Here is a 14262-nt window from a genome sequence, read left to right as displayed (position 1 = left end):
ACCCCCTTGGTTTGTGTTCTGGGGCTAGTGGAAGCACCAGGCAATAGGCCGGCTGGCCTCTATTGCTTGTTGGTGTAACTGCTGCCAGGAAACAGGCAGAAACCCTCCCAGTCAGCTTTATTAGTAGCCAAAGTAGCTGACGTTCTCCCCAGCTGTCAGGGTGGGAGGGTTTGTGGGATATGGAAGACAGCAGCCCCCTAGGAAATAAACAGAAGCCTCCAGCAGGCTTTGCACAGAGCATTGTTCAGCTGTCAGTTGCTAACATTTTCCACTACTGATTCCTGCCGGCTTCTGGTGGTGGTTGTCTGTTTGCACAAAGGCGGGAGGGAGGGGTTCTCCAGCTCCAGAGCTCAGTTATTCTGGCATGGTCGTAGCGTTCCCAACTGTTCCATCCCTCTGCCACCCCTCACACCATGCCCTGTTGGGCCCCTTCAGTCGTACTGAAGAGAAAGCCAGGGCCTGGGGGCAGCAAGAGAAATCTTGCAGAGAAGGAGGTGTTAGGAAAGGAAATCATTGTCTTCTAGCAGCTCTCCCCTTCCAGCAGGGTTTTCTCTCCCAGGCTAAAATCGGAACACTGAAGCATCGGCAACCTCCCTCGTCTCTCCAGCCATTGTCTTCCTATAAACAGCCTGCAGTCTTACCCTTGGTTTCTCTCTGACCTCTTTCAGCAATGAAGACCGCTGCTGCAGGACAGCTGACTAGCGTCAAGAAGGCCCAGGCCCTTCCAGCATCTCTTCCAAAAGCACCAGGGGCAGCAGATAGCAGCGAGGAGTCCAGTGAGGAGTCAGACTCTGAGGAGGATCAGGTACCCCCGCAGGTAACTAGCAAACAGACGACGCGGCTGTCAGGCAAAGAGGAGGAAGCTCTGCTGAGTTGGCCTCTTTGAGAGCTGGGGTTTCGAGGAATGGTGACTAGCGAAACTCTATCTGGAGCCCTTGCTCTTCAGGAAACCCAGCTCTGGGAAATGTCTGTCAGTGCTGGGGATCCCAGACAGCTGGCACAGGGACCTTTGCAACCAATGGGGCCTGGCTAGGGTTCGGAGGTTAGAAGCAATGGAGGGATTGGCTGTCTTGTGACAGCGATAATCATACAGGCCCATTCCTTCCCATAATTGGGCCTCTTTTTGTGCCGTTCCTGTAGAATAAATAAGCTGGAAAACAGCTGAATCCCCCACAGTGGAGAATTCTCCCAGCCCAGGAGGGGTCCCCAAGCCCTGTAGCACCAGCATAACCCCCTGTCTCTTCTTCTCCCCACCCCCGCCCCCTCAAGCCCGGCAGGGATGTACTGACCAGAATCCTCTGTACTCCAGCTGTTCAGTGCTGCAGGGTGGCCCACGTGCCCCCGGAGAAGCTGACATAAATAAGAGCAGCCTCAGTGGCTTTTCTAACTTCTAGTGGGCCGGGGCATGGTTCTCCGCTTCCAGCGGTGCCCCCTGAACTGCGCAGTGCTCCAGATGTGCCCCACAGCCTTTCAGCTCCAGCTGCCTGGCTCCAGCTCTGCTCCCAGGTGTTTGAAATCGTTGGTACCTGCTGGCTGGCCTTTGGGAGAGGGGCTAGGTGCTCTCCGTCCCGTTCCCAGAAGCGTCCGTGCCGTGCAAAGCGCCAGCCTAGTTGGCCCTGTTGTTGGGATTCGGGGATAGAAACAGGATGCCCCTGTGTTGTGGATGACCAGAAAGCTGTGTGCTCCCCAGCTGGCAGGCTGGCACAAGGGCTCCTTTATTAAGAGGGTTGATATTTTAGAGGTACGTAAAAGCAGTCACTGTGATTTTTGAGCTTTTAAATCACAGCCGAAAATGTTTAAAGACACCTTGGATCCACAACCCCCTGGATGGCATCTCGCACCAGATATCCTATCCGAGAAACCTGCGAGATCCCACAGAGCCCTGGCATGTAGAAGCTTGGGTGTCTGCTGGGTGCGGGATGCTGCACACGTAGCCTGGCTTGTAACTGACACCAGGAGACTGATAGCTTCCCCTGCCCTCCTCTCTTTGTATTCACTTGCTTCTGCCAATAGTCTACCTCCCCGGAGCATGGTGTTCCTTCCAGGGCTGTCCCGTCAACCCCCGGTGGCCACTGCCTCCCATGTGGGGAAGTGATAGGCCTGGGCTGTGATGAAATGCTACACATTCTTGTTAATCATCATTGTAAACCACAAGGGGTGTATGAAAAGAGAGGGAGAGCACATTTCCCAGGGGGCTGGTGTCCTGTTCTCTATCTCGGTATGTCCCCATCAGCCTGGGATCTGAGCACAGAGGCTTACTTGGCTATGCATTGTCCTCCTGCAAAATGGGGTCTAATTCCCTGGACTTCCAGGCTCCTCAACTCTGTTGCTGTATTTCTTTAAAAGTCACCATGCTGTCTTGACATTCCTCCTTTCTTGTCTGGCCTAGCAACTGGCCCAGGTGAAACCTAAACCTGCCCCAGCCGCAAAGCCTCTGGGCACGGCTGGGCCCATGCTGCCCACTGGGAAAGGGGCCAACAGAGTGGCCAGCAGCCCTGTGAAGCCAGCTGCTGCCGCAGTTGGCCAAGCGCCCGAGAGCTCGAGCTCCGATTCCTCGGACAGCGAGGAGGAAGAGAAGCCGGTAAGCCAGGTAAGAAAGAAATGCTGGGTGTGCAGAGCCACATGCAGCGCTGCAAGGAGATCTGGTGGAGCCTGTGGGCCTGGACTGGCGGAGTGTCCTCCAGAGGCTGGCTGGGGCTTGCAGTGCGACTCTAACAGCCACGGTAAGCACAGTTACCCCAATGCAAGGGGGGAAAGAAATCCCTGTCGCCTTGACTGAGAAGGCTGCAGTTCTCCCCCTCAAACTGGCTCTTTCCTGGTAAGAGCGCCCTGCTGAAAACTTCCTTTTCAGCTCTCAGCAGTTCCCCGCAGGCCTGTCTTGCTGGCCGCCTCCTAGATAATGGCTCCGGACTCACGTCAGTGCTGTCTTGTAGCTTCCCCTGCACCTCTTTACACTAAAGATCTGGAGTGACCAGACCATCTCTTTCCCTCTCCATCTGTCTTTGATTTGAGCTGCTGCTGCCCCCAGCCACAGACTGAGGGGTAGCCAGAGCAGCGGGCACGAGCTGCGTCCCTGAGGGCTTTCTCCTCCCTCTGATACTGAGGAGACTCTGAGGTTTGGTAGCACCTTCGATTTGAGGATCTTCACTCCTTTTACAGATTGCCTCGGGTATCGTAGCTTCCTCAGCACCATCGGTGAGGCAGGTGGCATTTTCCTCATTGTGCCCATGGGGAAACTGAGTCACGGAGGTGAAGTGACTTGCCCATGAGCTGCGTGAAAGAGATTTTCCCCCCCCATCCCCCTGATCATCTAGGCCCTCACCATGAGAGCTCCCAGCCTTCGGGGTACGCTGGATGCTCTGGAAAGCTCAGGGAAATTATGAATCCCCTACCCCCAGTTTGTCTAAAATGTTCCTTGTTTTCTTCTCCCTGCCCTCAGCCCCTTCCTCCTTCCTGCCTGAAGCATGGGGCTGCCTCAGGTAAAGCTGCTGCCCTCACAGGGAAGGGTGCGCAAGCAAATGCCCCTGCATTGCTGAGCCCTTCTGCCAAGGGCAAAGGTCCCGTCGCAGCCGCAGGAAAAGCAGGACTTCACGCTGCAGGCAGGGCCACCCAGAGCCAGGCGGTGCCCCCTGCACCCAGCAAAGGCCGGGAGAGCCCGGACAGCAGCAGTTCCTCCAACAGCGAGGAGGACAAGGCCAAGCAGCCCCTGAAGCCTGGTAAGAGATGCTGCTCTGGGGGACTTCCAGTAGTGGTTGGGGGCAGCCGGCCCAGCAAGCAGCATGGAGAACGAGGGTTCGCTGTGCACTGGGCCTGGCTTAGCTGGCGGGATGGGTCTCGCCAACCCACGAGGCTGTGAGTGACAAGAAGCAGCAGGCTCCTTGTAGAGGAGCGGACGCTCTCTGCAGCACACGTCTCTGGGGAGCCCCGCTGCAGCCTGTATCCGGGAGCGACGCCCAGAGAGAGCTCTCAGGCGCGCGCTGGGCTGGACCAGTGGGAGGATTTCACTGGGCACTTTGCTTCTCCAGCAGGGGCGCCCCAGAAGCAGGGAGCGACGAAGGAGGCCGACAGCACCTCCTCGGAGTCCAGCGAGGAAGAAGAGCAGCCTTCGCAGGTGAGGGGTCCTGTACCCTGCGGGCTAGGGCTGTTGCCTTTCTCCTCTGCTCTGTAAGATGAGCAGACACCGGGCCAGAATCAGCACCGGGGTAAACCGCTGCTGCCGCCCTGGCGTCCTAAAGTTGCACCCGCTCCGGCGGCTGGGTGGGGCGGTTGAAGGGTGCTGGGCTTCAGGTGCCTCCCATGGAGAGGGAGAGGGGAGAAGACTTTGAACTCGGGTGTTCGGGACCCTCCTGCACACTGATGGACAGATCGCAGCCCGGCTCTGCCCTTGCCTGGTGCTGTACTGACATGGCCGTCGAATAAAATGGCACATACTGGAAGCCTGGTGCCCTGCAGCACTGAAATAGCCAAACAAGGGAGACTATCCGTGCTCGTAGCAGCAACGTGTATTTGTAACTAAACCCATGTCTAAGCCAGTAAACCCCCTTTATTAGTAATATCTAGGGAGCGCAGTACATCTGTAATGCATCAGCTTTGCATGCAAGCGTAGGAATGGACTGATGGTCAAAAACCTCCCCAGGCACGTTTTACCAGGAGAAAGTAAAGGAGCAAATATACAGTGGATTACGACATATGTCATAAACACGTCAAGCAGCCATATACATAACCTCCCTGTTTGGGTTTCGTTCCGTGAGCAACCCCAGCTGTGCCACTCCCCGCCACCCAGCTGCCCAGCACTGGGGTACCCCCAGCACACTCCTGTACCCACCTCCATGGCTCGGGGTGTGGGACAGGAGAGAGGCTAATAATGGACCAGTGGGGTAGAGCCCAAGTTCAGTGGGCTCCCTACAAACTCCTGGTCTCCCTGTGTCGTGTGTTGGTAGGTGCACTTTGCTTCTGTCTCTCCGCTTTCCAGTGGCCCCAGATCACGAAGGGCAGCTGAGGGGAGCCTGCCAACCTGGAGGGCTGCTCAAGGGGCAGTTGCAGGTGGCAGTTAAAATGCTCTGGGTGAAGGCAAGAGGGTCCAGCCCCGGTGACGGTGTGTCTCACTCAGCGTACGTGTGCTCTTCAGTCCCTTCTCACAGGTTATCTAGGCCTTCCTAAGGCTCCAGCAGCACCCCAAGGGCAAAAACCTGCTTCCCTGACCTCCCCCAAACTGGGGTGTGGAAAAGCAGCCGCCGTTGTCAGCACCCTCGCCAAACCTGGGAAAGCAGGCCTGCCTGACGCCACGGAGAGTGACATCAGTGACTCCGACACGGATGCTGAGGGGACGGCAGCCAAACGGAAGGCAGGTTAGTCCTAGGGCCATGGTCTAGCTTGCAAACCCGAGCAGCTTTAGAGCTGGCTCCTAAATGTGCGCTATATCTGGGCTCCGGACACCCTAGACCATGGAGTAATCTTCCAAGGGAAGTGGTGGAAACCCCATCAGCTGGGACTTTCAGATGAGCTTGGAGAATATATGCTGAGGGGACAAATCTGCATTGGCAGGGGCTGAAGTAGATGATCTATTAGGTCTTCTCTGTCTCTGAAATCTGAGTCCAGGTGAAGAGTGCAAATCACAAGTCCACAGTGTCCTTTACTGTGACAGTCTGCTGCTGCCCCCTGCTGGACACCTCCAGCAACATTGCAATTTGTCCTGGGCTTCTGCATCCTTTCGGGAGGGGGTGGTTGGGAAGTTTTGGGAAGCATACACCTGCTCAGTTATACAGCTTACAGGGTGCTCCCATGTGCAAGGCTATTTTGAATCCCGAAGTTTAACTAACATTTCTAGTGATAGTTGCCAAAATTCTTTCTAAAGTCAAAGACCAGCGAGCAATGCAAGCTCTCTAACCTGATAACTGGCGAGGTGTTTGTCTTCAAATATATGTTGCACTTCTCCTGGGAACCATTTTTGATTGGAAAATGTCTCAACACTTGATAAATGCCGATTTAAGAATCACTTTATCAAATGCTACCAACAAAATACTCACCTGCTACATCTTCCATGGAGCTTTCTCTGTTACGTGTTATTCAGAAATGTTTGTTTGGGGAAGAGCCAGCCACAGGGAAACACAAGGGAACAGAGCTATTTGGTGGATGATTGAAATAGAATGTATGAACATACTGGGTCAGACCAAAGGTCCATCTAGCCCAGTATCCTGTCTTCCAACACTGGCCAGAGCCAGGTGCCCCAGAGGGAATGAACAGAACAGGTAATCAAGTGATCCATTCCCAGCTTCTGGCAAACAGAGGCAAGGGACGCCATCCCTGCCCATCCTGGCTAATAGTCATTGATGGACCTATCCTCCATGAACTTATCTAGTTCTTTTTTTGAACCCTGTTAGTCTTGCATTCACAACATCCTCTGGCAAGGAGTTCCACAGGCTGACTGACTGCGTTGTGTGCAAACATACTTCCTTTGGTTTGTTTTAAACCTGCTGCCTATTCATTTCATTTGGTGACCCCTATTTTTTTGTGTTATGAGAAGGAGTAAATAACACTTCCATATTTACTTTCTCCGCACCAGTCATGATTTTATCAACCTCTATCATATCCCCCCTTAGTCATCTCTTTTCCAAGCTGAAAAGTCCCAGCCTTGTTAATCTCTCCTCCACATATGGCAGCCGTTCCATACCCCCCTCATTTTTGTGTGGTTAAAAACCTTTCTCCCCACCGCCATTGAATGGTTGTAAGTGAATAGTAGAAATCCAAGACTGAAAAATCTGTTGGGTTTCGTCGGTATCCTCCCTACACAGCTGTGTTGTGGTCTGTGATGATCAGGAAGTCAGACAAGATGTCTGCAAGGGATCATTGTAATCTAGAATCTACTCTCAAAGTCGAGGGACGTAAGAGCATTGTCTTGAGACCGCCGTAGTGCAAGTTGCCCACGTACAGCCGTGTCTGTACACCTGCAGATCCAGCCAGTGCTCTTAATCTGGGCCTCTCTTGAGTAGAGACTTAAAATTCTCAAATTGTTTGGTTTTTCGTTTGGGGGTTTTTTTTAGGGCACACATTGGGGACCAGAATGCCCTGTTCTGTTCATTCCCTCTGAAGCATCTGGTCTGACACAGTTCGGCCATTCTTACGTTCTTATGAGCCCTTTGGACTCTTTAATTTGTAGCCCAAACCTGACTTTTGTACTCTGAGTTAATGCACTTCCCCCACACCCCCTCACAGAGCCCTGTAACAATACACCATTATGTTTCTGGGGAGATTAGTGTCTATTTCTATATGACCCAACTACCTACAAATTACCGTGTCTGGGGGCGGGGACTGAAGGCGTCTCTTAAACACCAGCCTCCCTCGAGTGGGTTGGGTCATAACCAAATCTCTTCCCTAAATCCTCTTCTTTAAATTGTGTCCACAGAGAGCAAGTCGTCCTCTTCTGGGGCCGAAGGGGTTGCCGCAAAAGAGACGGCGGCAGGGAAAGCGGGAGAAGGAGGCGCCAGCTACAAAGCTTCGCGGGCAAAGAAAGCTCTGTTGGTGACTCAGAATGCTGGCGGTCCGGCGGGCGTTCCGGGGACGCCGTCCCCGTATGCTCTACTGTCCATCGCTCAGTCGGAGAGGGAGAGCTCGATGAGCGACAGCGAAGACGGGGTTACCACTGCTGCCAAGGCTCCGGGAGGGCCAGCACCGGGGGAGCTGGAGGGAGGGAAGAAGAAGCAGAAGAAAGTGAAGAAAACCCCTGCGGCCTCAGCCAAGGCTTTGAAAGCAGCGAAAGCACCAAAACATGGGGACAAAGAGAACAAGAAGCAGAAATCCTCTGTGAAAAGGAAGCTGGCAGCAGGGGACGGCGGCCCCGCGGAGCCCAAGCCAAAGAAGCTGAAAAGCAGCCTCGAGACTCCCAAAAAGAAGAAAAGCAAAGGGGAGAGACCAGCCGGCAGCAAGGAGAAGAAGAAGAAAACCAGTAAAAGTAAGGGCCCTGCTGCTGTCCCTCACCCGGTTCGACTGTCCCCGCTCCTCTGTAGACAGGCTAGTGCCCCCTGCTCACCCCAATGCTGGTCTCCACTGCAGGACCCCCTAAATGGCACCCCAAGGCCTGATTCCTAAGGGTTAGCTTGGGGCTCCGCTGCCGCTCCCAAATCCAGTCAAGGGTTGAGCTGAACTAGTTAAGCAAGCGACTGAATAAATGTTACCCCGGGTCAGAGAACGACTCTGCTGTTAAAAGGTGGCTGTGGGCAGTGACGCGCTCTGCTTCCAACGGCGGCCTGCCCACCTGCCTGGCTTACGCACCGGGCACGTATCTGTCCGCAGAGCAGTCCTGCTACCCTTGCTAGTCTGTCGCAGCGCTGCTTGGAGGGAGGAGTTTGTCTGCTTCCGCCCTTCTCCAGAAATGCCCTTATGCCCCGGCCCTTCGCTCTGGGCCCCCTCCCTTCCCTACTCTGAATGCCAGCAGGACCCAGTTGGCAGGCTTAGTGCATGCCGTGCCGACGAGGGTGGGGCAAGCCGCTGCCAGTTACAAGCTGTACAGAGCTGTTCCTGGGGCCACTGGTGAAACCCTGCAGCGCTTTGAGTGCCTGCCCGGCCCTAAAGGGCTGAAGCCAAGCTGGCTGGCAATGCCAGCTCCCAGCTGGTGCCTGACAAAGGCCACAGGCATGTTCTGAGAAACGGAGGGTGAAGTTCCCAGCCAGGCAGGATGGAGGTTGGGGTTGTGATCAGCGCCAGCTCCCCGAGTGCATGGCAGAAGTGCTGATGAGCTGGGTGTTGTCAGTGACCCCATGTTTGAAAGGCTCTGCATTGAGCTGTCGTCTTCACAGCGCCAGCCTGCCACTCCCGCTCTTCACAGCGGGCCCTGCCTGCCTGGCTGCGTATTGTTACTGTACGTTCCAGCGGGGCAGTGAGCCACAGCGATCCCCGAAAATGACTCCGTGCCATTAGCGCTGCTCGGGGGGTGAGAGAGAGAGAATGGAGCTGGGCTGCACTTTGTCACTTCCAAGTAAAAGAGCAGTTTCTGCCCCTGCCCTGCAGGTAGCCCCTGCTAAGAGAATAAAGGACAGAAAAGGCAGAGGACGATCGAAACCCCAGCATATCCTGTTCGAAACTTCTCATCTGGGAGAGGGGCCTGGCAGCGCAGTGTGGGGTAGATGGACAGGCTGCCCAGGCTGGGCTTTGTGGGGTGCTCCAGCCCTACAAGAATTAAGACCTCGTAGAACAGTTTTTTGCTCATGTTGTTCTTCTGTTTCTTAATCGTATGTGTATTCAGTGCCAGTGAGTGACCTCCCAGCCTGGCTCTCCCCCACGCATGCCCCATCTTGGAGAACCCCCAATTCACTTCGCAGTATCAGCTGCGGTGGGAATGTGCCCCGGGCCGTGTCACCACAGAGTTGTGCCCAGTCCATGTGAGCGGGCTGAAATGTTAGCACGGGCCCTAGCTGCCGCTGCCCCTGTCAGTGCCTCCAGCCCGAGAGACGCCTGCATGTGCCCTGTGCAGTGTGGGACAGAACGGGGCGTGCTCTCAAAGGCATTCCAGCTTCCCTCTCGAAATGTCCCTCGGGCATGGGTGGGCCCTGAGCGGCAGGGCTGGGCATTCACTGCCACCGTTGCTAGCCTGATGGAGCAATGCAAGGCAAGGGTGGGGAAGCTGCTAGCAGGGGCACAACCAAAGGCTTGCTGGGCGAGGCAGAGACCACCTCCCCACCCCCACCCCCCGCCTCTCAGCAGTGTCTGACCCAGTCCCCTTTCACATGCACCCCGGTCCTTTTGTCTCTCCCAGAGAAGAAGGCCGCGAAAGACAAGAAGAAGAAGAAAAGCAAGAAGGCCACATCTGGAGGGGAGGCGAGCACGGACGGGTCTGCTTCCACCCACAAAAAAAAGAAAAAAAAGGTGGGCGGGTGTGTACACACTTCCATCCCCCTGGAGCAGGGTGGGAGAGGGCTGGCCTCTGTCTTGTGGGCAGGTACCCAGAGCACAAAGTGATCAGCATCCGTGGCTCCCTTCTCCAGCATCTCAGCAGCAGCGTCTGGTTGCATGGCCAGACTGAGCTGCACCCTACAGCTGGCCCCTTCAAGGCTTGGCAGCGTCAGTGGCGTTAGGGATGGACTGACCTGGTCTTCGTGTCAGACGAGCCCTCTGACTGCGTGGGGGTGGGTGGGTGCTGAGAGGGGCAGTGGCTGGCACTGCTGGAGGGAATGGGTTTTCCCTTGCTGTGCTAACACTTACAGGCTCGCTCACTCCTGCCTGAGTTCCTGGCTGTGTGGAGGGAGTGCTCCACGCCGCCCTGCTCCTGCCGGTAAAGAGAGCTTTGCTCCAGGGGGCTCGCGCCTCTCCCCAGCAAAGAGATCACAGTGGGGAAGCCCTGGTTGCGCTTCCCAGCAGGCTCTGCAATCACTTTGCAGAGAGAAATGAATCATTCGGCTAAAAACTGCAGGGGGTGAAGGGGAGAGGGTGGGGAAAAGAGGCAGGAGAGAGGAGTAGCAGTAGGAGCAAAGCCTCTGGACAACTGGAAAGCTGATCTCAGCCACCCGATGAAACTGTGTGTGAGGAGGAAATGTCCATTTCTATGGAGTTAGCAAGGAAGCCTCCAGCGACTTGCCGGCTGTAGACTCGGCTCTGCTGGGTCCAGTTCATACGGGGGTTTTACTGATTTTACTTTCCATTTTTTCCTAGAAGAAAGATGCTGAGCTCGAGGGATCTTTGTGAGAAGGTAAGTGGGCCATGGAGACGTGTCCTTAGCTCTTTGAACTCCAAACCCTGAGACCTGTATTCTTGGGTGGCGAGGAGCTGTTCTGTGGCACCTGACTCGGCCTGTTTTAAAACATGGCCTTTAACAAGCGACCTCCGTGCCCTGGTGGGGGTGGTGCACACCCGTCTGTCTGGGGGAGTGGACCCATACCCGCGCATAGGAAGAAGTTGTGTGGAAAAAGCACCATGCAGGGCTCAGTCTTTCCCCCTTGAAGTCCTGCCCAAGCTTTCAATGGGAGGAGAGCGAGATGGGACCTTTTTCTCCTGATGTACGTGTTCGGTTTTCATGGAGTTCAGCAGGAATGGGTCACCACGAAGCATGGCTCTGAGAACAACTGGATCCACAGAGTTAAGCAGTAGTGACAGGACAGCTCGCCGGGCCCCTGTCAGTTCTCCTGAGGATCTGTCTGTGCAGGACTCGCGTCTGGGCCTCTGCTCCCAGCGCAGGATCTGGAATTCCCCGAGCCCTGGCGGTTTTGGTCCCTAAGGGCAGCCGTAGTGCCAGGAGGTATATAAGCAAGTCTCCCCATCTGGCTGGCTCTGCACCAGCCCCTGAGCTTACGGGCTGGCCCGGAACCTTCCAGCCAGTTCCTAATTGTCACCAGCGGCACGCCCTGCAGGAACTGCCTCTCTGGTCCCAGCACTGCCAACCTCAAGAGGCCAAAAATCACCGGGGGGGTGGGGGGGGGGGGGTTTGTTTGTTGGAGACAATGTATTGTGGGTGGTGCGGGTCTCCTCTGATTGTTGATCTCCTCCCCCCTGGGCCAGGTGCTAGAGTAGAGGGGAAGCACGGGTGCCCCACTGCTCCCAGGAGAGGAGGGGGCAGAGTCACCCTGAGCCGCTGGGCTCTTTGGCTCCAGCTTGACCAGCTCTGATTTGGTTATTCTGCCCCAGGAGGCAGGCACGTGGGACAGCCAGCCAGTCCAAGGGCTCGGATTCACTAGCAGGCTGGCACTTCTCTCCTCAGCCCTGGCCGGCTCCAGCGCCAGCCAGAATTGCCTCTCGCCCGAGCATTGGCAATGCTGTAGTCAGCTTTCCGGCTTCCTCGCGGCCCCAGCTGCGCGTGCTGCTGGCGCCCTTTATTTGTGGCCAGCAACTCCTGCGCTGCTGGCCTCACTTTCCCTATTCAAACAGCGTAGGACTCTGCCCCCGCTCCCATCGGAGCTTGAGGGACGTTTGAACTTGGACAATAGAAGTGAGGGTGCTACTCGTCATGGGGGAATTTGTCCATCTCTCTCTTCCTGACCTTTCTCCAGGAGTCTTTACTTCCTGCTCAACTGAGAGGCTGGTTCACAGGGTGGCCCACGAATGCCAGTGCTGGGGGGATGGAGGTGCAAGGCTCACACTCAAACCTCCTCCTACCGCCTTGGGGACCAAAATGCATTCAGAGCTTGGAGCTCCACTTCTCTAGCACAAGGGCACCAAGACCTAGGAACGAGAATCCGGCATCCAAAATTCCAAGCCAAGGACCCTTTTCGCTTTTGGTTACAAGCCCAAGGGAAGCTCATTTGTCCTGACGGTTTGTGAGTGACAGGACTAGAATTAATAAGCCTTTTACAAAGAAGTTGAGGCCGGGGGAGATGTAAGAGCAGATCGCACTGCCCCTCTATGAAGGGGGATCCTTGCTTAGGGGAGTTAACGGGTCACCTTGTGGCCGTGTAATAGGCCTTCCCATCTCTGTGGGATGGACTTAAAGAAGAAATAACAAAATCTTTTCTTCCCCATAGAGCACTCCCTTGGATGGCCGACAATGAATGAATGACGAAGGGGTGGAAGAAAGCTCATCAGAAGGCGGATGAAAACGCTCTTCGATTATTTTTTTTAAAGAAAAAGATAATACTTAAACTTCTAAATCTTAATTTATAACTTCTTCTTTTAACTGTGACTTTTAGAGCCAAGCATTGTACTTTGCTGCCTCATCCACCACCTGGCTGGGAATGGACTTAAGTGTATATTGCTCTCCTGGAACCCCCCCCCCTCCCCCCCAGCCGTTGCACTGTAACCAAATGGAGCAGCCCCTTGGACAGAGGGAGTAAGAAGCCGGCTCCTACAGTGTGACCTGTCCCCTCTTAGAAGTGATGTGCAGCAATGTCTCTCCAGAGCTATATTTTTTAAGAGAAACTTCCAATCTTTCTGTGAGCACGGGGTCTGTCTTTTTGCTACCTACCTAACAGCTCTTGGGTTCACTTTATAATATAACTTTAAAACCAGGTTCTCTGGGTATTACCTCCTCGGTCCCGTCAGAGGCTGTATTCAAGCAGCAGCGTGCACAAGGCACGGTTGGTCTAGGGTGCGTTCTTGGGGTTTTGTTTTTTTGGAACACAGAAATAAAATTGATTTTGATTGGAAGTGTGTCCCTGACTGGGCTCTAGGGAGGGCAATGCTTTTAAAAGGAACATTGGGGAGGGGTAGCTCAGTGGTTTGAGCATTGGCCTGCTAAACCCAGGGTTGTGAGTTCAATCCTTGAGGGGGATACTTAGGGATTGGGCCAAAAATTGGGGATTAGTCCTGCTTTGAGCAGAGGGGTGGACTAGGTGACCTCCTGAGGTCCCTTCCAACCCTGATACTCTATGTCATTTAAGCCCTTCATAACGTATGGTGGATATGGCAGCTCATTAAATAGCAGTTGAGGATTGCTTTACTGAAAGTTTAAAGTATGTGAGGTCCCGGCGGTCTGGACTCTCCGGGGGGGGCAGGGGTGATTAAAAAGTAGCTGCAGGTCAGATCTTTGGGTCTGGCTGAATGATACTGAGGCCTTGTCTTTGCTAGGACAAAGTGGTGCTTGCTTATGTCACGTTACAATGCCAGTGTGCAAAAGCTAGCATGTCCAGGTAAAGCCAAGGCTCTTCCTCCTCTCCCCATCCCGCTCTTCCAGCTTTAACTCACCCTGCTGATGTGTCTGAAGATTATAAACTGCCTTGTCTTCTCTGGGCTTTTAGCTTGAGTTAGTCAATGGGAGTTAAGAACACACCTCTCTCTTGGTGCGAGGACAAGACCTCAAGGGGGATGGGTGGAGGAGATGAGTGAGCTGTGCCCTGCTCTGTTAGGCTGGTAGGAATGGTTGTTTAGAGACCCTCCTGCTGACTAGGCATTGCAGGAGCACTGGACCCTTGACCTACAGCCCAGGGGCAGGGGCAACTTGATAGGAACTGGAGGTGAAAGGTTCAAAGGCAGACCCATGGGCAGGGACCACAAGCTACTGTTCTCTGATGGCTGGGGTGGGGTAGTGCAAAATGGGTCTGTAGGGTGCCTTAGTCCAGATTCATGTCATAGAACCCACCACCCCAGGGGGTGCTAATGGGACCCTCCACTTAGGGGCAGGGGTAGCAGAGACTATCCTCCTCCTCATGCCTGGAGGTGGGCCTGTCATGGAGTCCCTGGGCAATGCTCTGGAACTGCTCCCCATGAAGCCAGTCAGGACTCTGGGGAAGTCTCCTTTCTGTGAGCAGCCCGTCTTCAGGACACACAGCTTCCACCTTCCTGGGTCTGACCTTGGAGCATTCAGCATCCTCTGCCCCTCCGTGCGCTTCCCCCAGCGAGTCCGCT

General features: G+C 54.8%; 1 protein-coding gene across 3 annotated transcripts in view; it reads left to right on the top strand.

Moving 5' to 3' along the window:
- Window positions 1-13065, top strand: part of TCOF1 (treacle ribosome biogenesis factor 1) — a 36342-nt gene extending 23277 nt beyond the window's left edge. For 2 of the 3 annotated variants that reach the window (XM_073355332.2, XM_073355330.2), the window contains 9 exons: window positions 669-817; window positions 2390-2590; window positions 3440-3716; window positions 4026-4111; window positions 5129-5348; window positions 7403-7948; window positions 9749-9858; window positions 10642-10678; window positions 12444-13065. In XM_073355332.2, coding sequence (XP_073211433.2) covers window positions 669-817; window positions 2390-2590; window positions 3440-3716; window positions 4026-4111; window positions 5129-5348; window positions 7403-7948; window positions 9749-9858; window positions 10642-10674 — 1622 coding nt within the window. In that variant the 3' untranslated portion in view covers window positions 10675-10678; window positions 12444-13065. The remainder of the gene's footprint in view (window positions 1-668; window positions 818-2389; window positions 2591-3439; window positions 3717-4025; window positions 4112-5128; window positions 5349-7402; window positions 7949-9748; window positions 9859-10641; window positions 10679-12443) is intronic. The other variant, XM_073355331.2, reaches the window with a different exon arrangement.
- Window positions 13066-14262: the final 1197 nt, after the last annotated feature.

The sequence above is a fragment of the Lepidochelys kempii genome, chromosome 8, assembly GCF_965140285.1.
Source record: "Lepidochelys kempii isolate rLepKem1 chromosome 8, rLepKem1.hap1, whole genome shotgun sequence".
In the NCBI taxonomy this organism is placed as follows: Eukaryota; Metazoa; Chordata; order Testudines; family Cheloniidae; genus Lepidochelys; species Lepidochelys kempii.
Note: the sequence above shows the minus strand (reverse complement) of the source record. Positions and strands in the feature narration are given on the sequence as shown.